This window comes from Erythrolamprus reginae, chromosome 6, assembly GCF_031021105.1.
Source record: "Erythrolamprus reginae isolate rEryReg1 chromosome 6, rEryReg1.hap1, whole genome shotgun sequence".
Taxonomy (NCBI): Eukaryota; Metazoa; Chordata; class Lepidosauria; order Squamata; family Dipsadidae; genus Erythrolamprus; species Erythrolamprus reginae.
The window spans coordinates 80,786,732-80,811,958 of record NC_091955.1 but is presented as its reverse complement, the minus strand read 5'-3'; the positions used below and the strand labels follow the sequence as shown (position 1 = coordinate 80,811,958).

At 41.5% G+C, this 25,227-nt stretch overlaps 1 protein-coding gene across 2 annotated transcripts in view; it reads left to right on the top strand.

Moving 5' to 3' along the window:
* BICD1 (BICD cargo adaptor 1) overlaps positions 1 to 25,227 on the top strand; it is a 121,239-nt gene that overhangs the window by 34,938 nt on the left and 61,074 nt on the right. For both annotated transcript variants that reach the window (XM_070756429.1, XM_070756428.1), the window contains exons 3-4: positions 15,280 to 15,432; positions 22,824 to 23,261. In XM_070756429.1, coding sequence (XP_070612530.1) covers positions 15,280 to 15,432; positions 22,824 to 23,261 — 591 coding nt within the window. The remainder of the gene's footprint in view (positions 1 to 15,279; positions 15,433 to 22,823; positions 23,262 to 25,227) is intronic.

The window sequence follows — 25,227 nt, the reverse complement described above, 5'->3', positions numbered from 1 at the left end:
GTCCCCACCCTCCTTGCCTTTGGTAAGCTCCTTAAAACCCTGTCGTCAGGCATGGGGGGATTGAGATATTCCCTTCCCCCTAGGCTTATAAAATTTATGCATGGCATGTCCGTATGTATGATTGGTTTATTAAACTGGGGTTTTTTACATTACTTTTAATATTAGATTTGTTTATATTGTCTTTTTACTGTTGTTAGCCGCCCCGAGTCTACGGAGAGGGGCAGCATACAAATCTAATTAATAAATAAAATAAATAAATGTAATCTATTCCAAGTAAAGTTAGCTTTTGCAATTGACTGAATGAGCACTAGGTAGAATACAAAATAAAAAATCAATGCGATAGTATACTCTAAATCAAAACGGTAATGATACAAAAATTATTTTAGAAAATCTAAGTTTATCATGTTCTCCAAAAAGCCTTGAGGATCAAGGTCTTTACGGAACTTATCAAGTTAGTTGAGATTTTCTTAATGACATATTTGGATCATACCCAGCTTTAATAACATGGTTTGAAGGAGAAAATGCATTCTTTAAATAGAAAGTGAGCGACAGGTTGTTACTCCATGAAAGCATATTACAAAATGTAAAAAAGTATATTTAAAAAATAAATGCAACTTCGAGAATGTCAGAAGAAACCATATAGAGGACTTCCAGTTTTTCGTTCGGCAGCATTGTAAGTTGGACTGCGAGCTCCGTGGCCAGCTCTGAATACTCCTATGCCCAAGGGTCCCTCACCGGAGAGGCGGCAAAATGAAGGGGGCTGCCAGGAAGGAAGAGGGGAGCCGCATCTCCCCCTCCTGAACTGGAAAACCCCTAGCTGATGACATGGTGCAGAAGCAGCAAATATGGCTGCTACAAAGGCGAAGGAAGACCAGGAACAGCAAGATTGAGCAGCACGGAAGTGTGAATGATTTGCGATCTGGGATTGTTGCCTTTTAAAAGAAAAAATGTGACCCCCCCACAAAATAAAAGGGGGAAAAATATGGAAGCTAAACATTAGTAGCAGGACAGCATACTAAAATCTTGAAGAAAACGATTCGAGAACTAAGAGAGAGAAAAAAGTTTTGATGGCAGTTTTACCGAAGATGTGGTTTTAGAAAGATATTTTGTTTTAAAGAAAAAATATTGACATTTGAACTGGAAGTTGCCTTTACCTTATTAAAATTAGATTGATTATTAAATACTTACCTATATATTGGACTTAATGGAATTGCAACTGCATAACAATAAGGAGGAATAATATTGAGGTGATGCACAAATGCTATTTTAAAGAAAGAAAGAAGGGCGCAACACTTAGAATTTTTGTTCTTGCTGTTTTTAAAAAAAAGTGGAATAAATCAAAAGAAGGAAGAGAGGTGGTTACACCCCAGATTTTTTTCCGTTGAAATTTTGGTTGGATTGTAAAAATGATAATAAGGGGAACAGAGACATGGAATGGATACATCAGGATATTAAAGACATTATAATTTTTCTTATGATTTCCAATTTCATATACAGTATAACAATTTGTTCCCTTTATTACTATTATTATAGTAAGTGGAATAAATCAATTTATTACTATTATTATAGTAATAAATAAAGGGAACTAATACTAATTATTATAGTAATAAATAAAGGGAACAAATTGTTATATATGAAATTGGAAATCCCAAAAAACTTGTCGAATTAAGAAGAAAAACCAATATTGCGGGCACAATATTGACAAAGAAGGTTTGGATATATATTTTGAGGATTCAGTTTCCAAAAATATAGTGAACAAAACAACATAAACTCTAAGAAAATTGAGGAGACCAAAGAAGCAATAAAAATAAAATAAAACCAACAAAGTTGTAGATGCAGATGGACAGACAACTCAATATTGGAAAAACAAACGTTTTGCCTCTCATCCAAGAAGCTTTTTCAGTTCTGGATGACTGATGGGGGAATTGAAGGTTTTATATTCTTTGCAGTCATATGGTTGTTAGTTATCTGATGTTTTGAAAGAAGTTTGAAAGAGGCCATCTACGTTAAATTGAACAGCTGTCCCATAAGGGGGGGAATAGATACTACTTATCTCCTGTTTACAAAGCAGTCCTTTCAACAGTTCCAGGAAAGTCCCACATCTATTTGCACTCTGATTCAAGTGACTCTGAGGACACAGATAACTCCCCAAGTGACCTCAATGGCTCGCAGAGTGCTAATGACCAGATGACTCCAAATAATATAAATCCTTCCATTCCTCACCAGTCAGTTAGAACTAAAAGAGACTCTTGGATGAGAAGTGAACCAATCATGGAAATGCATATTGTTATAAACCAATCATTAAGAGCAGCATTTTGTATACATCATAGTGACATAGTTCAAAATAGCCTAGGACTTTTCTCTTATTATTAACATTCCTCCTTACTTAGGAAAATCATACCTGGATTTTGTCCATCTCCTTAATGGGCAGGAATTTCTGAGCAGGAAGAGAATTCTTAAATTACAGTATTCCCTAAATTTTCGTGGGGGATGCGTTCTGAGACCACCTGCAAAAGTCGAATTTCCGCGAAGTAGCGATGCAGAAGTAACTACACTATTTTTGGCTATGAGCCTTCCCTTAACACTTTAAACCCCTAAATTACCATTTCCCATTCCCTTAGCAACCATTTGGATTATTACTCACCATGTTTATTTATTAAAGTTTATTTTTTTAAAAAATTATTAAAGGCAGACAAAAGTTTGGCGATGACATATGACGTCATCAGGTGGGAAAAACCGTAGTATAGGGGGGAAAACCACGAAGTATATTTTAATTAATATTTTTGAAAAACCATGGTATAGACTTTTTGTGAAGTTCGAACCTGTGAAAATCGAGGGAACACTGTGTTGCCATCTCTGCTAAACAAAACAGTTCATATCAATAGATACAAGGCGTTATGGCCAGTATCAGATTCCTACCAAAATTGGGGGGGGGGGGATGCTGCACCAATAGTGGAAACGGAGCAGTTCTGGGTGATCAGTGGGCGCGTGGGTGTGTCAGAGTAAGATTTGGCTTCTGCGCATGGCAGGAAGCAAAATCTCACTAGAGGATGTGCATGTGGGATTTCGGCAATTTTTGGCAATATTTTTGCTTCTGCACATGTTTCTTTTTTTGATTCTTGTAAATCTCCTTGCGAGATTTGTTTCCTGCACATGTGCAGAAGCCAAACCTCATTCTGATGTGCATGCACGCATGCCAAGTATGTGCACATGTGCAGGCGCCCGTCATCCAGAGCTGCATGCGCATCAGCACCAGTAGCAGCGGTAAGTTGGAACCCCCGTCTGCTCATGGCCATAACAAATAGTCAATCAGCACAAAAATAAAATAGAACTAAATGAAGTTTAGCCTAGACCTACAGTAAAGGTAGTGTTGACAGTAGCAGTGGGTTCCAAAACCCATTGCTACTGGTTTATGTTAGGGCTTGCATGCGCTCACCTTTGCAGAAGCGTCCTGGGTGGAAACTCCCACTGCCGCTACCGATTCTGAACAACTGGGAGCAACCCACCACTGATTGACAGGGATGACAATGGTGTTAAATAATCACTTGTACTAAGTAGGGCCATAACCAGTGGTGGGCTATGAGCCGGAACGTTAAATTGTGCTCGTAAGTTCTTGCGGGACCAGCACGATTTTGCTGCTGCACTGTAGAGGAAGCAAAATCGCGCATGGAGCCACTGTGTTTCAGTGAGGTTTTTTTTGCTTCTGCGCATGCCGAAACACGGGTGCACCTGTGGCTCCATGTGCGATTTCGCTACCTCCACAGGCGCAGCAACAAAATTGCGCTGGTCCCGCAAGAACGTACGAGCTGCGGCAGTAAGCGCAATTTAGCGGTCCGGCTTGTAGCCCACTGCTGGCCATAACTAACTGATTCCTGTGACACAGTGGGACAAGTAAGCATGGTCTGCTATCTTATGACATCAACAAGCGGTGCTTTGCAAGAGTGTTAGCAGTGGCAACCCTCGTGAATGCCAAAAACTGACAAAGACGGCGGTGGGGCAGAATAATCTGGGCAGGTAATTCTTATTGGGATCCAAAGGATTTTGCAAGCCCTGGGCCCCAAAATCAGACCTGTATTTCTAATACATTAGCAAACACACTCATAATAAAAATGGGGATGGGAAGTGAGTAACACAGGGCTGGCAAGAAGTTCCCTGCTGATTCCCTGGCAGACAAAGAAGGAACAGTTGGGGAGGGATTTGCTAAACAAAAGAGTTAATGGAAGCCTCAGGCTATTTCTCAAACTGTAGACCCAATTACAACAGAAGTAAGGACAAATGTGTTAAATAATGCTTAGACAAAGAGAATTCTCTATCTACAGTGAACACTCTGCTGTTTTACACACACACACACACACACACACACACATACACACACACACACACAAACAAACAAACACAAATACTCAGTCTTCAAGAACATAGACTATAATCAAAACATCCCTGGGGAGTTTGAGTTGTCAGCTAACCAGAGTGAGTCATGAACTGCTTCTTAGAAAAGTAACACTAACTTTTGACAATGATTTATTTAGTCACAGTTGCCAAATGCTGGTTTTCAAACAATTATTTCTTAAAATAAATTATCTATTAACTTTTTGGGCCCACACACTTCATAATAATTCATTGTTTTCGGCAATATGCACAGTCAATATCTTGCTACATACTGGATGTAGGTACATTCAACAAGGTTTATTTTGATTACTTGTAGAAACATGTCTTCCAGGCTGTCCCTGTATTGATTAATAATAATAATAATAATAATAATAATGATGATGATGATGATGATGATGATGATGATGATGATAATAATAATAATAATAATAATAATAATAATAATAATAGTGTTCGGAAACTTCAGATTGTGCAGAATGCAGCTGCGAGAGCAGTCATTTTCTTCCCCAAATATGCCCATGTTACACCAACACTTCGCAGTCTGCATTGGTTGCCGATCAGTTTCCGGTCACAATTCAAAGGGTTGGTTATGACCTATAAAGCCCTTCATGACACCGGACCAGATTATCTCAGGGACCGCCTTCTGCTGCACGAATCCCAGCGACCAGTTAGGTCCCACAGAGTGGGCCTTCTCCGGGTCCCGTCAACTAAACAATGTCGTTTGGCGGGACCCAGGGGAAGAGCCTCCTCTGTGGCGGCCCTGGCCCTTTGGAACCAACTCCCCCCAGAGATTAGAATTGCCCCCACCATCCTCGCCTTTCATAAGCTTCTTAAAATCCACCGCTGCCATCAGGCATGGGGGAACTGAGATATTCTTTCCCCATAGGCCTTTACAATTTACGCAGGGTATGTCTGTATGTATGTTTGGTTTTTATAATAAGGTTTATTTAAGTTATTTTAGTATTGGATTGGATTGTTACATGTTTTTTTTATCATTGTTGTTAGCCGCCCCGAGTCTACGGAGAGGGGCGGCATACAAATCATATATATATATATATATAAATTAAAATAACAACAATAACAACAATAATAATCTGAAATGAATGCCTTGCTATTCATTTTAGTACTTTAAAAAAAATTGCTTTCTCTACATTGGGCGAGAGGTTATTTATTTATTATTTATTTATTTATTAGATTTGTATGCCACCCCTTTATGTAGACTTATTAGATTTATTCTATAAATCAGGAAAATTCAAGCTAAAGTATTAGTTTGATATTCTAAAATAACCGATGGCAGTATTGTCTGGCCTTTCGGTGCTTTGGAAAATAGCTTGACTGTCTCCTGTCTATGGCAGCCCCTCAAGTACTGGAGCACTGCTATCATATCTCCCCAGTCCTAGACTAGACTAGCTGTGTCCAATTCCTGTAATTCACAATAATTCACAGCTCCAGCTGACCGGCGGCAGTAACTTCCTGGATTACTGATCTCAGCTCAGCTCTCCTTTTCCCCCCTGCTGCTGCTGCTGTGTCTGTGCTCCTTGCTTTTTCCCTCTTTCTTCCTTCCTGGCCTCAGACAAGCTTCCCTCTCTCCTGCCCGGCTCCCCTCCAGCCTCATGTGGCCACCTCCCAAGGCCAGGAGAGCTGCGCTATGCCAAAGCAGTCTGGGCTGCGGTCTTTCCCCCCTCACTCTGCCCGCAGCTGAGATGAAAAGGCATTGTGCAGCAATAACAGTTCACTTGAACGATGATGATCGTTCAAGCCACTCCCACCTGGTCACATGGCCAGCAAGCCATTCCCACCCAGTCACATGACCATCAAGCCACACCCACAAAATAAGCCACACCCACAGTGTGGCAGTAAAAACTTTGGCTGCCCAGTACTGTATATACACCAGGGGTCCCCAAATATATATACATACTATGCTGAGATGGGCGTCCAGAGGGACCCAAGTCCCCTTGGCCTCCTGGCTGGCTCGCCAGAAATGTAGCAGCAAAACTACGCTACCAGTCAGGGAACAGAGACCAAGAGGAGATCAAGTAACACAGGTTTATTGCATGCGGTTCAGAAGGTAACAAAGAGCATCTGAACAGCCCCTGGGTTGTTTTTCAGGGTGCTTATACATTTCCAAAGGAGTGCAAAAAACACAAAACAATATGAGCCAATCATTTTGATTGCTGTCAGCGTTTCCTGATACAGAAAAGAAACAAGGATATACAACAGAGAGTTTGTGACAACAGAAAGAGGAATTTGCGGTTAGTATGTGGGTACATGTGTGAAGCTATGTGTCCAGAGAGCAGGTGGCTGACTTATCTGTACACCATCAAAACATGCCCTTTTCCTGTCTTCATGTCCTTTTTGCGCTCAGCGCAGATGTGTTTCACAGGAAGCAAGGCATAGATTGTAAGTACATGGTGTACTATTGTACCCACAGTATATGTCAAGCATACCAGGTCAAGGTTTGAGGCCCACAGTTAGACTTGCAGTGAATAAGTGAATAGGAATGCATAAGTCAGGATTGGCTTACACACACACACACAAATTCTTTATAGATAAAATCACTATTTAAATACAAGCCTCTGTTTGCTTCTGGGTTAACCCACATAGTCACACTGTGCACACATACATTCTTGATCTTCTCACTTCTTGTCCCACAGCATAAAGTTCTTTATCACCGGTGCCCTTCATGGCACCGGACCAGATTATCTCAGGGACGCCTTCTGCCGCACGAATCCCAGTGACCAGTTAGGTCCCACAGAGTGGGCCTTCTCCTGGTCCCGTCAACTAAACAATGTCATTTGGCGGGACCCAGGGGAAGAGCCTTCTCTGTGGTGGCCCCGGCCCTTTGGAACCAACTCCCCCCAGAGATTAGAATTGCCCCCACCCATCTTGCCTTTCGTAAGCTTCTTAAAACCCACCTCTGCCGTCAGGCATGGGGGAACTGAGATATTCTTTCCCCCTAGGCCTTACAATTTACGCATAGTATGTTTGTATGTATGTTTGGTTTTATAATAAGGTTTTTTTTAGTTGTTTAGTATTGGATTGTTACATGCTGTTTTTTATCACTGTTGTTAGCTGCCCCGAGTCTGCGGAGAGGGGCGGCATACAAATCTAATCAATCAATCAATCAATCAATCAATCAATCAATCAATTGTCTCTGCATTTAACTTGCAAGCATAACCAATTATATTAATGACTAGAAAATTCCCATCTAGCTTAGGAGCTTGCCTTGATGATGACTAGGCTGGAGCCAAGCAGCAGAGTGATCCCGTTTCTCCTTTCTTCAGTCATCTCTTGAAAATATGGAATAGAATAGAATAGAATAGAACTCTTTAATGGCCAAGTGTGATTGGACACACAAGGAATTTGTCTTGGTGCAGATGCTCTTAGTATACATAAAATAAAAGATACATTTGTCAAGAATCATGTGGTACAGCACTTAATGATAGTCATAGGGGTCAAATAAGCAATGAAGAAACAATCAATATTAATAAAGATTTTAAGGATACAAGCAACAAGTTACAGTCATACAGTCCTAAATGGGAGGAAAAGGATGATAGAAATTATGAAAAAAAAATTGTAGAAATAGAAGTGCAGATTTGGTAAAAAGTCTGATATTGTTTAGGGAATTATTTGTTTAGCAGAGTGATGGCGTTTGGCAAAAAAACTGTTCTTGTGTCTAGTTGTCTTGGTAGTGCTCTGTAGCGTTGTTTTGAGAGTAGGAGTTGAAACAGTTTGTGTCCAGGATGCGAGGGGTCAGTAAATATTTTCTCAGCCTTCTTTTTGACTCGTGCAGTATACAGGTCCTCAATGGAAGGCAGGTTGGCAGCAATGGCTTTTTCTGCAGTTCTGATTGTCCTCTGAAGTCTGTGTCGATCTTGTTGGGTTGCAGAACCAAACCAGACAGTTAATGTAATTTTATGTTAATTGCTTTTACTGAATTATCACATTTTAAAGATTGGGTCAGAGGTCTTCAAACTTGGCAACTTTAAGACTTGTGGACTTTAACTCCCAGAATTCTCCAGCCAGCCAAGTTTGGAGACCCGTGGATGATCTTTTCCTTGAAGTTGCCAAGTCACATTAGTTAGGTGATATTTAAAAAGAAAATTCTTCCATTTTTCATCTTCAAGATCTTTGAATTTTCTTGGTTCATGTACAAGAAATTTTGCTACTTTGTCTTTTAGCTTAACAATATACAGTACTGAAAACAGTGGCCTTGGCTAAATGATTTTTCTTTCCATTTTATTCGATTTCTCTTGAACAAACGTTCTGAATATCTTGCTGTGTTTTAGTCTGCTGCCTTGCAGAAAGTTATTTCTGGAGGTGTGGGAAGAAAATCAAACCTCCCCTGTCAAAATCAAATGGTGGAAGGTCTTAAGCATAAAACGTATCAGGAAAGACTTAATGAACTCAATCTGTATAGTCTGGAGGACAGAAGGAAAAGGGGGGACATGATCGAAACATTTAAATATATTAAAGGGTTAAATAAGGTCCAGGAGGGAAGTGTTTTTAATAGGAAAGTGAACACAAGAACAAGGGGACACAATCTGAAGATAGTTGGGGGAAAGATCAAAAGCAACATGAGAAAATATTATTTTATTGAAAGAGTAGTAGATCCTTGGAACAAACTTCCAGCAGACGTGGTAGATAAATCCACAGTAACTGAATTTAAACATGCCTGGGATAAACATATATCCATCCTAAGATAAAATACAGAAAATAGTATAAGGGCAGACTAGATGGACCATGAGATCTTTTTCTGCCGTCAGACTTCTATGTTTCTATGTTTCTCAGGCAAGGGTACCTCACATTCATTTCCAGGAAAAAAGGTGAGAAATTATACAAAAACAACAAAAGGTAATTAACAAAAGTAATTGAAAAAAGAGGTTGAAATTGGCCATTAGTTCATTCAGGTAAAAGGGCCAGAGATTCTGCCCATTAATAACCCTCCTTGCCTTTTGTAAACTTCTTAAAGCCCACCTCTGCCGTCAGGCATGGGGGAACTGAGATATCTTCCCCAGGCTTATATAGTTTATGTATGGTATCTTGTGTGTATGTTTTTTAAATTATGGGTTTTTAGTTTTTCAAATATTAGATTTGTATTGTACATTGTTTTCTATTACTGCTGTGAGCTGCCCCAAGTCTACAGAGAGGGGCGGCATACAAATTTAATTAATAATAATAATAATAATAATAATAATAATAATAATAATAAACAAAATCTCCTTTCTTTCGTGAAATTGTCATTGCTTTTTTATAATGTTAATCAACAAAGAAGGAAATTAGCAAAATAAATAAATAAAAAATAAAACTCAGCAGAGTAACTTTAGAGTTTACTTGATCTAGAGTGCCCTCTTTTGGAGAACTGATCAATTACACCTTTTAAGCATTCCTAACAAGAAAAATGCCATATGTTAATGTAGGCTTGAACAAGACATACAAGGAAAGGAGAGTGGAGGGGAACGCCAACCATTTTGTGAGCATATGAAAGGATGTCTTGTTGAATTGCTGAGTTCATGAACGTTTGCCATCTCCGCCAAGTGCAATTTCCTGCTTTATTATGCATAAAAGCTTGTGCCTTTGTCTTCCTCTTTGGAAACCATCCAGAGGGGGGAGAGTTTGTGTATTCTTGGCTCCTATGAACAACTGCAGGCCAATAACTCAATCAGGAGTTGAATTGAAGCATTTTCCCTCCACCAATCCTAAGCTGCATCAACAGGGGAATACACTCCAAGACCAGTGAAGTCTTAATACCACTCTACTACGCCCTGGTCTGACCACACCTGGAGTACTGTATTCAGTTCTGGTCACCACACTTCAAAAGAGACATTGAAACTCTGGAGAAGGTGCAAAAAAGAGCAACCAAGATGATTAAGGGATTGGAAACCAAGACTTACGAAGAGAGACTGAGGGAACTAGGCATGGATAGCCTAGAGCAGGGGTCCCCAACCACCGGGCCGCGGACCAGTACCGGGCCGCGGGGCATGTTGCACCGGTCCATGGAGTCAGCAGCTGCCGGCCCTCATGCCGCCACCCCCTCCCTCCAGCGCTTCGCCTCCCGCCGGGCAAGAGGCCTCGGGAGGCAGGTTCTGCCGGCCACAGGACGATGGATGGGACAGAGGGGCGGGAAGGACCGAGAGGCTCAAGCCTCTTTTGGCTTCTGCTGCGGGGCGCTTTTGCGTTTTTGGCTGGGGGGAGGCAGGAGGGCCAGCCTGACCCCCTCTCTCCAGCGCTTAGCTCCCGCTGGGCAAGAGGGCTTGGGAGGCAGGTTCTGCCGGCCACAGGACGATGGCGGGAAAGAGGGGCGGGGAGGACCAGCACCCCCATGTTTAATCCCGCCCCCAACCACGCCCCTTTCCACCCCCACTGGGCCATAGAAAAATTGTCTTGCTGAAACTGGTCCCTGGTGGAAAAAATGTTGGGGACCACTGGCCTAGAGAAAAGGAGGGCCAGAGCGGACATGATAGCAGTCTACAAGTATATGAGGGGATGTCACAGAGAGGAGGGGATCACTTTATTCTTCAGGGCACCAGAGAGCCGGACAAGGAACAACGGCTGGAAGCTGACCAAGGAGAGATTCAACATGGAGATAAGGAGGAACTTCCTGACGGTCAGAGCGATCAACCAATGGAAAAACCTACCAGCGGACGTTGTGAACTCCAACACTGGACATTTTTAAGAGAAGATTGAACTGCCACTTGACTGGTGTACTATAGGGTTCCTGCTTGGGCAAGGGGTTGAACTCGATGGTCTTCATGGTCCCTTTCAACTCTAACAATCAATCAATCAACAAACAAACAAACAAACAAACAAACATCTAGAGGGGTTGGTGGTGGGGTCTGCCAATAGGTATGACATTCCAGCTGAAGATGAGCCCTGTTGCATTTTCCATCGCTTCCTTTTCCTTGTTTCCCAGGGTATGCAACAAGCAAAGTTCCCTGATAGGCAGGAAAAATGAAAACATATTTTTACTTTACATTTATATATAAGCCAATTAATAATCATGGTCATTCGATTTACAGAACATTTTGTTTAATAGAAGTAGCATTGCTGGAGTTAGCCTTCTCCAGGTCTCATCAGCCAAATAATGCCAGCTGGTGGGCCCTAGGGGAAGGGCCTTCTCTGGGATTGCCCCTGCCCTTTGGAATCAACTCCCCCTGGAGATCCGCATGGTTCCTACTCTCCCGGCCTTTCGGAAGAACTTGAAAACACATTTGTGGGGCTGTTGAACTGGTCATCTAACTCCAACCTCTGTCATTGATTGAATGATAGGTATGATAGGTTGATGTATGAGATGTGGTGGTTGAGTAAACTGTTTTAAAGTTTTTTTTTAATTAGATTGGGTTGTTTTAGATTAATTCTGATTTCTGTGTTAAATATGTAATTTATGCTATAAATTGCCCTGAGTTTCAGGAGAAATCAAATTAAACCAACCAACCAACCAACCAACCAACCAACCAACCAACCAACCAACCAACCAACCAACCAACCAACAAATAAGCAAGCAAGCAAGCTACAAAAAAGACATTGAAACTCTATTGTAGAAAAAGTAGTGCAGACTTATTAAATAGTTTAACAGTGTTGTGGGAATTAGTTGTTTAGCAGAGTGATCGCGTTTGGGAAAAAAACTGTTCTTGTGTCTAGTTGTCTTGATGTGCAGTGCTCTGTAGCGACGTTTTGAGGGTAGGAGTTGAAACAATTTGTGTCCAGGAAGTGAGGGGTCAGTAAATATTTGCACGGCCCTCTTTTTGCCTTTTGCAGTATACAGGTCCTCAATTTAAGGCAGGTTGGCAGCAATTTTTTTCCCGGCAGTTCTGATTATTTTTGTGTCGGTCTTGTTGGGTTGCAGAACCAAACCAGAATGGTCATTAAATGAATAGTTGTAAGTCAAGGACTATCTGTATTGATTAAGTCCCTTTTACTGGGGCTCTACAACCAGGCTATAAACCAAAAGAGCATAAAACCTTGGGTAGAAAGCCAGCTTGGACCACTTTACTCAGGACAAAAACTACTTATTGCCAATAAGGGAGCAGAGACCACGAGGAGATAGAGTAACTCAGGTTTATTGCATGCAGTTCAGAAGAAATCAAAGAACATCTGAACAACTCCAAAGTTGTCTTTAGAGGTTTTTATACATCTCCAAAAGCGTACAGAAGGATAACCAATCATTTATCAGAGAAACAAGGTTATATGATGTAAAAATGCAGAAACAAAATTACAGAAATGAAAGTACCTGTGGTGGGGCTAAAGAGGAGCTTGCAGTTAATATGTGGTTATATTCGTGTCAAGCTACCATGTTTCCCCGAAAGTAAGACAGTGTCTTACTTTCTTTTTATCCCCAAAAGCCCCACTATGTCTTACTTTCGGGGTATGTCTTATATTGGAAAATAATTGTCGAATTTTTTGTTTTAACCATAAAATTAACATTTAGACGCGGTGACGTATGGAGGGGGGGCGGTGCGGAAGTGGGCAGGAGGCGGCGCTCATTAAGATCAGAGGGAGGTGGCAGATGCGGCGACGTATGGAGAGGGGGACGACGCAGGCGTGGGCAGGAGGCGGTGCTCATTTGGATCAGACGGAGGCGGCAGACGCGGTGACGTATGGAGGGGGGGGCAGCGCGGAAGTGGGCAGGAGGCAGCGCTCATTAAGATCAGAGGGAGGTGGCAGATGCGGCGACGTATGGAGAGGGGGACGGTGCGGACGTGGGCAGGAGGCGGCGCGCAGCTAGATGAGAGGGAGGCGGCAATACCCCCGTGTTTCCCCGAAAGTAAGACATATGTCTTACTTTCGGGGTACAGCTTATATTAGCCGAAACCCCGGAAACCCCCAATACGTCTTACAATCGGGGGTGTCTTACTATCGGGGAAACAGGGTATATGCCAGTCTATATGCCTAGAGAGCAGGTGACAACTTATCTTACACCATCAAAAGTATGTTCCTTTCCTGAGTACATGTCTTCGTTGCGTGTTAATACCACAGCTGTGTCTCAGGAAGCGAGGCACTGTGTGAGCAGAGATTGTCAGCATAAAAATGAACTTTTAAAATGTCAAGTTTGTATCAGATATATCTAGGACAGAGGTCAAGTATTAAAAGAGCATAGTTCAGGCAGGTATTGCAATAGTAAGTAAAAATGTATATATCAGGCCTTAGCTTGGCTTCCTCAATAGGAAGGACAAACCACTTCCAAAAATGTTGCCAAGAATAATTTAGGGACTACTTCTTCTTCTTCTTCTTCTTCTTCTTCTTCTTCTTCTTCTTCTTCTTCTTCTTCTTCTTCTTCTTATTATTATTATTATTATTATTATTATTATTATTATTATTATTATTCATTAGATTTGTATGCCGCCCCTCTCCGTAGACTCGGGGTGGCTCACAACACAATAAAAACAGTTCCTGACAAATCTAATAATTTAAAATTTAAAATAGTTAAAAAAAACCCATTTTTAAGCAGACATACCTACAAACATACCATACATAAATTATATAGGCCCGGGGGAGATATCTCAGTTCCCCCATGCCTGAGGACAAAGGTGGGTTTTAAGGAGTTTACGAAAGGCAAGGAGGGTAGGGGCAATTCTAATCTCTGGGGGGAGCTGGTTCCAGAGAGTCGGGGCCGCCACAGAGAAGGCTCTTCCCCTGGGTCCCGTCAACCGACATTGTTTAGTTGACGGGACCCGGAGAAGGCCTTGTTTGCCTCAGAGGCATAGAGAGCTGGGCTGGGGCAGCAAGTAGAGTGCTGTATTGCAGGCCACTGAAGCTGACTGTAGATCTGAAGGTCAGCGGTTCAAATCTCATCACTGGCTCAAGGTTGACTCAGCCTTCCATCCTTCCGAGCTGGGTAAAATGAGGACCCGGATTGTGGGGGCAATATGCTGGCTCTGTTAAAAAGTGCTATTGCTAACATGTTGTAAGCTGCCCTGAGTCTAAGGAGAAGGGCGGCATAAAAATCGAATAAATAAATAAAATAAATAAAATAAAATACCCACAAACACTTGAAATTTTGCTACCAAATTGTAACAGGAAATCAAAAACCATTCATGCCATGACTACATATCTGCGCTCAAGAGAAAAATTAAGTTTACAGTGTGGATGCTGCTGAGTCCCTAATGAAAGCTATGCCTTCAAAAGAGGCTAAGTGTGACCCAGCCATGTGTGGGGTCACCCACGAAAGCGAATCCTAGAAAGAAGAACCTGGACACATTCTCTCTCTGGGTTGAGTGACATGGAGTAGAGCCATGCGCTCCTTTTTATTTGCGAACATAAGGAAATGGGGTATAATTACATATACATGTCAAATGATACATCCAACCATACAGCTTCAAACGTATCCTTTTGAGTTCTTCCTTTCCCATAGATATCAAGAAACAATCTCCTTGGAACTTCCTAAAAGCAGATGTTTATTCACACCTAATTTCTCTGAAGGCTTCTACTTTATCTGGCTAATCTTCCTTAATTGCCCTGCTGTTTGTGTGCTCCAGGCAATGAAAATTTCCCCCCTTTGATCCTATAATGTCCTGTCCGGAGTGGTGAAAACTTTGTTTATTTGAGATGTTTATCTGAGCCCCGTTTGTTTCCCTGTTGTAACTGCCAGGAATGCAGATTAGGCAGTTCCTTGTCCTGGGTTTTATAGAAATAGAGTATTTTTTATGCTAGAAATCCAGATTTAATACAATCCTATCCTAACATAATTTGCTATACTGCAACATTACAGCTTTCCCCCCTCTTCCGCATATATTGATTTGATTCAGTGATATAATAAATATACCAATGGAAATTTTATTTTGATTACATGTTCCAAACTGACTTTGATTGTGTCTTTTTTCTTTCTGTTTTTCTTTGGATGGTTGAATAGAAACGAAAAACCAATGTGTGGAATTGTTTTCTGTTTTTCAGAACAATGAAATGGCAGAGCTGCAGAGAATTCGGATGAAAGATGAAATCCGAGAGTATAAATTTAGAGAGGCACGGCTTCTTCAGGATTATACTGAGCTTGAAGAAGAGAACATTACTTTGCAAAAGCTGGTTTCCACCCTGAAGCAGAATCAGGTGAGCAGAAGTGGATTTTTCAACAAAAGATTTAAAAAAGTAGTCATGTCAAATTCTCAGATGCAGTATGTATCCTATTACAAAAGAGATGCTGTTTCAGGAAAAATGTAGGAACAAAATACCCATGTGTCACCTGAGTCATCCCCTTGCCATCCAATTTCACAGGCAAAAAAAGCCTCTCATAAACCTAACAAGCCCCTATGCAAACTTACAAAACCCCCACTTATAGACTTTTCATCCTATGTTGGCCTCTCCCAGGAAGCCACCCACAAATGAAATTCAATGGTGAAAAAAAATAAGGCTCTACATTTAGGAAAGAAAAACAAAATGCACAGGTACAGTATATGTCGTACCTTACTCAACAGTAGTAACTGTGAGAGGGACCTTGGAATCCTAGTGGACAATTATTTAAATACGAGCCAGCAGTGTGCATAAGTGTGTTTTTTTTCCCCAAAAAAACCAACCCAGTTCTAGGCTGCATTAACAGAGGGATGGAATCAAGATCACACAAAGTGTTAATACCACTTTATAATCCCTTGGTAAGGCCACACTTGGAATACTGCAACCAGTTTTGGTCACCACAATGCAAAAAGGATGTTGAGACTCTAGAAAGAGTCTGGTTAGGGGACTGGAAAGATGGTTAGGGGACTGGAAGCTAAAACATATGAAAAACCGTTGCAGGAACTGGACATGGCTAGTTTAATGAAAAGAAGTGAGGCAGGGGGCTATTAATCAATCAAACAATACATTTATTTGTTTGACTTATATGTCACCCAATCCCATGGGACTCAGCGTGGCTTACAACATAAAATAATATAATAAAATAAGTCAAATATAAGACAATAAAAACAATAAAACCACAATTAAACTGACCCGTAAAACCCCAAATAAGCTGTACAATTGCACACACATATATACTAAACAATTGCAATTCGGCTGTGACTTGGTGTTAACTCTCATGGTTGCCAGGCCTGCCGGCAAGGCTAGATCTTTTATGCCTTTTGGAAGGCCAATAGGGTGGGAGCAGTATGGACATCGGGGGGGGGGGAGGTAGTTATTTATTTATTTATTGGATTTGTATGCCGCCACTCTCCGAGGACTCGGGGCAGCTCACAACATATATGAAAACATAGTAATTCAATGTTTATTTTTACGTGAAAGGACACCGCAGTGGCGCTGCAAGCAAAGGGCAGTCCTTTCACGTAAAAATAAACATGTTTATTTTTACGTGAAAGGACCGCCCTTTGCTTGCAGCGCTGCTGCAGTGTCCTTTTATGTAAAAATAACAATGTTTATTTTTACGTGAAGACCTCCCTGTGAAGGAGCTGGGGAATCCCTTCCACGAAGAGATTCCGGGGGTGGAGTTTTGACGTCACCGGCAGGTTGCTAAGGATGCCAAGGTGATCACTTTCTGGATTCTATGGAATCCAGGAAGTGATCACCTTGGCATCCTTAGCAACCTGCCGGTGATGTCAAAGCTCCGCCACGGAATCTCTTCGTGGGAGGGGTTCCCCGTTCGGGTTCGAGTTCGGGTTAGGTTCAGGTTCGGCCGAATTTTGTGTAAAGTTCATCCAAACTTGCCGAACCCGAACACCATTGGGTTCGCTCATCACACAATATAACTCCAAGTAAGTCAAACTTCTGTGAAATCAAACTGTCTACTTAGGAAGCAACACTGATTGACAATCAATTTCACATGTTGTCAGCACATTCAACCTTGTACAGAACAAAGTATTCAATGAGAATATTTCATTCACTCAGATCTAGGATGTGTTCTTTGAGTGTTCCCTTTAGTTTTTTGAGCAGTATATTATCACACTTTGTCCTGGCCTTGTTTGTTTCTTTCTCTTTGATATATTTAGTTTCTTTTTCAAGGAAATAAAGCAAGAACTGCTTTTGTTCATTTGTACTAGCCATGCAATTCACCTAAAACAACTGTTTCCTTTAGTTTCTGTTATTGGTCCTGAAAGGTGCTAATTGAGTGTTACATCTGCATCCTTTAACTGCTTTATCATTCCTCTTTCTCCTTTCCTTCCTTTTGTCTCAAAAATGCATAAAATAAATCATATAGGAAACAGAAAATAAAAAAAAATTAAAGATAGAGTGTAGACTCTACACTGTAGAGAATGGAGAAAATATAAATTACTAACAATTGACAACAACTTGATGGCACATAATCCATTTATCAAATGCAGAGAATACAAAATCAAGGTCTGTTCTGCTATGAAGAATCAAGAGGCAAAGTCAAAATTAGGCAGCATTGTAGTTAAAATGCAAGACAGCAAACAAGAAAGAAGAGTGAGCATTTGTCCATATGCCAGAAAAGGGATTAGGAATTCTCAGCAAGCACTTTTTACAGGGACCATCCCAGAATATACTGCTCTTATGCAAGGATCATATATACCCTAGTCCTTTTAGAAATCTGTAATTTAAGCTCTGGCCTGAATAGCACAATTAGAAGCAGTTGAACTATTTGTTCTTTACAACTCTTTCCTATTAAATGTGATGGGTGTACTTAAAGGTCAGTTCACTTTACTGAGAAGTGTGTATCATGAAATGGGCTTGATAATCTTCATTTTGGTGACAGAAAAGGTGCAAATCTCGGTTACTCTTACAAATTATAAGTAATTTATTAGATAAAATATAGTGTATAGAATTATCATATAGAGTGGTACCTCTACTTACAAACTTAATTCCTTCCGTGACCAGGTTCTTAAGCAGAAAAGTTTGTAAGAAGAAGCAATATTTCCCATAGGAATCAATGTAAAAGCAAATAATGCATGCAATTGGGGAAATCACAGGGAGGGTGGAGGCCCTGTTAACTCCCAGGAGATTCCTAGAGAGGCCCCATGGAGGCTTCTCCCTGCCTTTTCTGGCCCTGTTTCCTCCCAGGAGATTCCTAGAGAGGCCCCACAGAGGCTTCTCCCCACCTTTCCTGGCCCTGTTTCCTCCCAGGAGATTCCTAGAGAAGCCCCACTGAGGTTTCTCCCTGCCCTTTCTGGTTACAGTTTCGGAGGCTTGGGTTTGTAAGTGGAAAATGGTTCTTGGGAAAAGGCAACAAAATGTTGAACACCCAGTTCTTATCTAGAAAAGTTTGAAGTAGAAGCAGGGGAAGAGCCTTCTCTGTGTTGGCCCTGCCCCTCTGGAACCAGCTCCCCCCAGAGATCAGAATTGCCCCCACCCTCCTCGCCTTTCATAAGCTCCTTAAAACCCACCTCTGTCATCAGGTATGGGGGAATTGAGATATTCCTTCCCCCTAGGCCTATACAATTTATGCATGGTATGTTTGTGTGTATGTTTGGTTTTTAATAAGTGTTTTTTAGCTATTTTAAATACAGTGATCCCTCGATCTTCGCGATCTCGATCTTCGCAAAACGCTATATCGCGATTTCCCCCCACCCGATGATGTCACTCTCTTCCTTCCTTTCTCATCTTTCTTTCTCTCTCTCTTTCTCTATCTTGCTTCTTCCTATCTCACACTCTCTTCCTCCCTCTCTCATCTCTTTCTTTCCTTCTCTCTCTTTCTCTATCTCTCCCCCTCTTGCTGGCGGGCGGCGGGCGGCGGGCAGGCGAGCGGGGGCATCAGCGAGGAGCCGGGGTTTCCCCTTTGCGTGGGCGGCTGGGAAACCCCGATCTTCGTCTGCTCGCTGCTGCTGCGCCGAGCAGATCAGCTGCTAGGCGGCCGAAGGAACCTTCCCTCGGTCTTCCCCCTCTTGCTGGCGGGCGGGCGAGCGGCGGGCATCAGCGAGGAGCCGGGGTTTCCCCTTTGCGTGGGCAGCCGGGAAGACCCAGGGAAGGTTCCTTCGGCCGCCCAGCAGCTGATCTGCTCGGTAGCGCAGCAGCAGCGAGGAGCCGAATCGGGGTTTCCCCTTTGCGTGGGCGGCGGGGAACACAAACTCCACCATCTACGCATGCGCGGCCATAGAAAAAAAGGGCGCGCATGCGCAGATGGTGTTTTTACTTCCGCAACCCTACATCGCGAATAATCGATTATCGCGAGGGGTCTTGGAACGGAACCCTCGCGATAATAGAGGGATCACTGTATTAGATTTGTTATATGCTGTTTTTATTATTGTTGTTAGACGCTCCGAGTCTACGGAGAAGGGCGGCATACAAATCTAATGAATAAATAAATAAATAAATTCTTAGGTAGAGGTACCACTGTACTAGTGGAGAGGGGCGGCATACAAATCTAAGTAATAAATAAATAAATAAATAAATAAATAAATAAATAATAAAATACCTTTCAGGTCTTCTAGTTCAACCTCCTGCTCAAGTAGGAAACCCTATACCAGGGCTTTTCCAACCTCCAAGCCATGGACCGATATCAGTCTATGGGCTCTTAGCAGGGGTGGGTTCTGGATCCTTCAGCTGCCGGCCCGCTCAGGGTCATGCCATGCGCACACGCCAACTTTATGTGGGCACCCTCAGCAATCAAAAAATAGCTTCTGCTTGTGCGGTGCCCATGGGGACACCAACAGAACTGGCTCTGTAGCATCATCACCAAGTTACCAACATGTAGTATTCTTTGTGTCGGTCAAAGGTCATACGGTTGGGCAAGCCCAGATATGCCAAAAAGCCACATATGGATGCTCAGTTCATATCATGCTATTAGCATAGGTTAACACGGGCTTTTTACTCAGGCCTTGCAACTCAGGAGCTTTGGGAAGACCTGGAAAGTTCAAGCCTGCCGGCTGGTACCATCAAAACACATTCTTTATCTGCTGTCAAGATTCTCCTGTAAACATAGAAGCATGGAAGATTGGCGGCAGAAAAAGACCTCATGGTCCATCTAGTCTGCCCTTATACTATTTCCTGTATTTTATCCTAGGATAGGTATATGTTTATCCCAGGCATGTTTAAATTAAGTTACTGTGGATTTACCAACCACGTCTTCTGGACATTTGTTCCAAACATCTACTATTTCAGTAAAATAATATTTTCCAATCTTTCCCCCAACTAACCTCAGATTGTGCCTCCTTGTTCTTGTGTTCACTTTCCTATTAAAAACACCTCTCCTGAATCTTATTTAACCCTTTAACGTATTTAAATGTTTTGATCATGTCCCCCCTTTCCCTTCTGTCCCCCAGACTATACAGATTGAGTTCATGAAGTCCTTCCTGATAAGTTTTATGCTTAAGACCTTCCACCATTTTTGTAGCCCGTCTTTGGACCCATTCAATTTTATCAATATCATTTGTAGGTGAGGTCTCCAGAACTGAACACAGTATTCCAAATGTGGTCTCACCAGCGCTCTATACAGCGAGATCACAATCTCCCTCTTCCTGCTTGTTATACCTCTAGCTATGTAGCCAAGCATTCTACTTGCTTCCCCTACTACCTGACTGCACTGTTCACCCATTTTGAGACTGTCAGAAATCACTACCTCTAAATCCTTCTCTTCTGCCACTACAATACTCAGATTGAGGATTCCTTTTGCCCAAGTGCATTATTTTACATTTGGAAACATTAAACTCCCTAACATTTTGTCCTTACACCTGCAACATTATCAATGATATATCGATGTGTTTACAACTGCGCATGTGCACAGCCAAAGTAGGATAGAGATAACAGTTCATTATAAGAAAGGTGGCTGGAAAATAAAGCGATTCTTCTTCCTCTTTCAATCACTCCTACATTGTCTTTGTCTATCTTTGAACCCTTCGCAACTCTTCACTAACAGTTTTAAAGAACTGGTTAGAACTGGTAGGAACCCACCTCTGGCTGTCCGGAGCTGCGTCATAGAGCTGGAGGTGGACGACCGCTGATTGAGGGAAGCTTCATCTGTAGTTGCAGCCATTCCCTAGTGTTAGCATCGACACATCCGCTCTACCTCAGATCATCAGTCATTATATTCTCATAGGAGTGTAAACCTTATTGTGAGATTTAAATCACCCAAAATGTATACTTGCTAATTCGCCAGACAACTCTGATGTGTAAACAAAGAGAGTTTTATTGTATTGCGTTTGCAAAATCAGGCCTCCACATGTCCTTTCCCAAGTTGGATTGAGATAGTAAAGCACGCTATTTGAAGTTTTTATAATGTCTCCTCACAATGTACATTATACTTCTGGTTCCTCCCCAAGTCCTGTCTGCTTACATCAAGTAGGTGACTGATGTAAATTCTTTTGTTTGTTGCTTACATTTCCTGTCAATTTAACGACCCGTGATTTCCTTTACAATTTACAACAGGATGTGCTTTATCATACCTTTCATACTTCTTGGGTGCATTTCTTTAAACCTTTTGGTCAAGCTGACACACAATAATTAACCTCTTTCCTTTGGTGGTTTCCTGCTTGACCTTGCTGAAGAATCTTTATAATTCCCTTTATGCGATTTATATTCTAAAAGAGAGCAACTTTCTATCTTTTCTCACACTATTGTAAACTGCACACACAAGCGATCTAGGTAGCATGCTTTTTCCTTCCTTCTCTCGGTCCATGGAAAAATTGCCTTCCACAAAACTGGTCACTGGTGCAAAAAGGTTGGCAATCTCTGCCCTTATACCATTCCAGATGAGAGGCTGTCCAGTCTCTTCTTAACAGTTCCAATAATGGAGCACTCTCAACTTCTGGAGGCAAGTTGTTCCACTGATTAATTGTTCCCACTGTTAGAAAATTTCTCCTTAGTTCTAGGTTGCTTGTTTTCTTCATTAGTTTCCTGTACTTTCTTCTCTTGCTTTCTCGTGCTTTGGAAAATAGATTGACCCCCTAATTCTACTATTACATTTTAACTCTGCTAACATGTGGCAATTCTGTGGTGATACAATTATTAATTATTCCAAGAGATAACATATAACAATAGAATTACCATGCCTTTACAGCGCTAAGTTTATTCAATCTGTAATATCTCCTTTGCTTACCCTTTGCACAATGAATAGAATAGAATAGAATTCTTTATTGGCTTAGCATGATTGGACACACAAGGAATTTGTCTTTGATGCATAAACTCTCAGTGCACATAAAAATATATATATATTTCTCAAGAATCATGTGGTACAACACTTAATGATTGTCATAGGGGTCAGATAAGCAATGAAGAAACAATCAATATTAATAAAAATCTTAAGGATACAAGCAACAAGTTACAGTCATAGAGTCATAAGTGGTAGGAAAAGGGTGACAGGAATGATGAGAAAAAACTAGTAGTAAGAGTAGTTCAAACTTAGTAAATAGTTTGACAGTGTTGATGGAATTATTTGTTTAGCAGAGTGATGGCATTCGGGGAAAAACTGTCCTTGTGATGGGAATGATGAGTTAAATACAATGTACAAAATACAAAACACAATGCTTCATTTTGTAGACATTTATTTGAAGAGAAGCGGCACATGGCAGATTGTGTATAAATCCAACTTTTAGCATTATGAATCTTCTTTATTTTATTTAATTCAGGTTGAATACGAAGGCTTGAAACATGAGATAAAGCGATTTGAAGAAGAGACCGTGTTGCTTAATAGCCAGCTAGAAGACGCCATCCGGTTGAAGGAGATTGCGGAACATCAACTAGAGGAGGCCTTGGACACATTAAAAAATGAAAGGGAGCAGAAGAACAATTTGAGGAAGGAACTGTCTCAGTATATCAATTTAAATGATAGCATGTATAATAATCACATTAATATCTCAGTAGATGGATTAAAGTTTGGAGAAGACGGGAATGAGCCTAATAATGATGACAAGATGAATGGACATATTCATGGACCTCACATGAAGCTGAATGGGGATTTTCGGACTCCCGGCGTTAGAAAAGGAGAATCTTTGCATCCGGTCTCTGACCTCTTCAGTGAGCTGAACATCTCTGAAATGCAGAAACTGAAGCAGCAGCTCATGCAGGTAACAGGGAAAATTCGCCCTTACTTACAAATGTTCACGCAGTGTGCAAAGATGCCAAAAGCATTTATTTCTCAGAGAAAAAATATTCAGAAAAAAGAAGCAAACAGCTGTTGCATCTCCACTTCAAATGTACTGTCTCTTAATAGTATGGTTTCTTGTGTTGTGTGTTTTTCACTTTGGAGTCTGAGATTAGTGCAGGGGTCCCCAAACTTTTTACAAAGGGGGCCAGTTCACTGTCCCTCAGAGTATTGGAGGGCCGGACTATAAAAAAACCCCTGCGGTTTTCTTAATGCTGCCGCCTTGAGGGAGGAGGAGGAGGTGAAGTGGAGCAAGTCCCCAACTCCTTACCGAGTTTTCTCTTCCTTTCTCTCTCTCTTCCTTTCTCTCCTTTTTTCTTTCTCTCTCTCTCACTCTCTCACTTTCTTTCTCTCTCACTCACTTTCTTTGTATCTCTCCTTCTTCCTTTCTCTCTCCCTCTCTATTCCTTTCTCTCTCTCTCTCTCTTTCTCTCTGTCCCTCTTTCTCTCTCTTGTTTTCTTTCTCTCTTACTCATTCTCTTTCTCTCTGTCCCTCCTTCTTTCTCTCTCTCTTGCTTTCTTTCTCTGTCCCTCTTTCTCTCCCTTGCTTTCTTTCTCTCCCTCTCTCTTGATTTCTTTCTCTCTCTCTCTGTCCCTCTCTCTCTTGCTTTTGATTAGTGGTTTCCTTGAAGACATCTCATTACCACAAAACCCCTAGTTTTTTTAATGAAATGTGAGCAAGAAAACCACCAAGCTCAGAGACCGCTAAGGACCCCCTAGTAAGTTCAACCCTCAGCTATACATATTTCTCTTCTAACAATTTTTCACTTTCTTTGTCAGGTTCAGTTTTGAATTGCTACCGCCATTTTACTTCTTTCTGTAGCCTACCTAACATAAAAATTAATCCTGCTTCATTGAGATAAGGTCCACCTAAGCATAACATTTACTTTTTACAATGTCCAGTAGAGAGATCACGAGCTGGAGTAGGTGACACACCGTCTCCCACATTTATTCCCTGCAGCTGAGGGAATTTAGAGGCAAGTTGTTCCCAATCGAAGAACTACTCACACCGGCTCACTCTGCAGTAGTTGTAGCTTCCAAAATGTTCTTCAAGAGAAGCACCAGGTAGACCACTTTGAAACAGTCCAAGCTTGAGATGATGAGGGCTTGAGTGACTGAGCATGTATTAAAGTTGGTCATTCTATTTGTACTAGCATTGCATTTATATCTATCTTAATACTTTGTATTTAATACTGCCCCATTCATTTGGGAAAGGGAAGGGAGGTCACTTGCAGATTGTTAACCAAACTGAATGGGCAAGGGCCCATGTTATGGATGCCAATGAAGATCATTGCTGGCTTTGCTTTGTTTACTGGGAGAAGTCAATTGTTATATTGCCCTCTTATCTCCATCTGAATGGGTTGTCCTCTTTCAAGAAGAAGACAAGATCTTATTTACTTCCTGTTTAACAGAGATTTTGATCTGGCATTGCTTTGTTTTTCTGAAGTTCTTTATAGAACCTGATTGTCTTTCTATTGGAATACTTTATGGGTCTATTTTGTAAAGCAATCTATCCTGTCCATTCTTCTGCCCTTCTGTTTTTTTGCCCCATTCTTTACATGACCAAATAAAAGATTTTCTGTACCTACTGTGAGTAGGCAGGTCCAATATTGTGAACCAATGAGATTTTATGTTTTCCTTCTGTCCGAATGTATACATTGTGATGCTGAAAGACACCCCCCCTCCGGAGCATCCTTTTACTTCATATGGAATGAATTGGGAAAAGTATTCTACATCTTTTCTGTTCTGTTTGGGTATGAGAACAGCAGGCTAAGAAGCCAGAGTTCCTGGGATCCCTTGTACCTGTTTAGTGCAGGGGTCCTCAAACTTGGCAACTTTAAGACTTGTGGACTTCAATTCCCAGAATTCTCCAGTCACAAGTCTTAAAG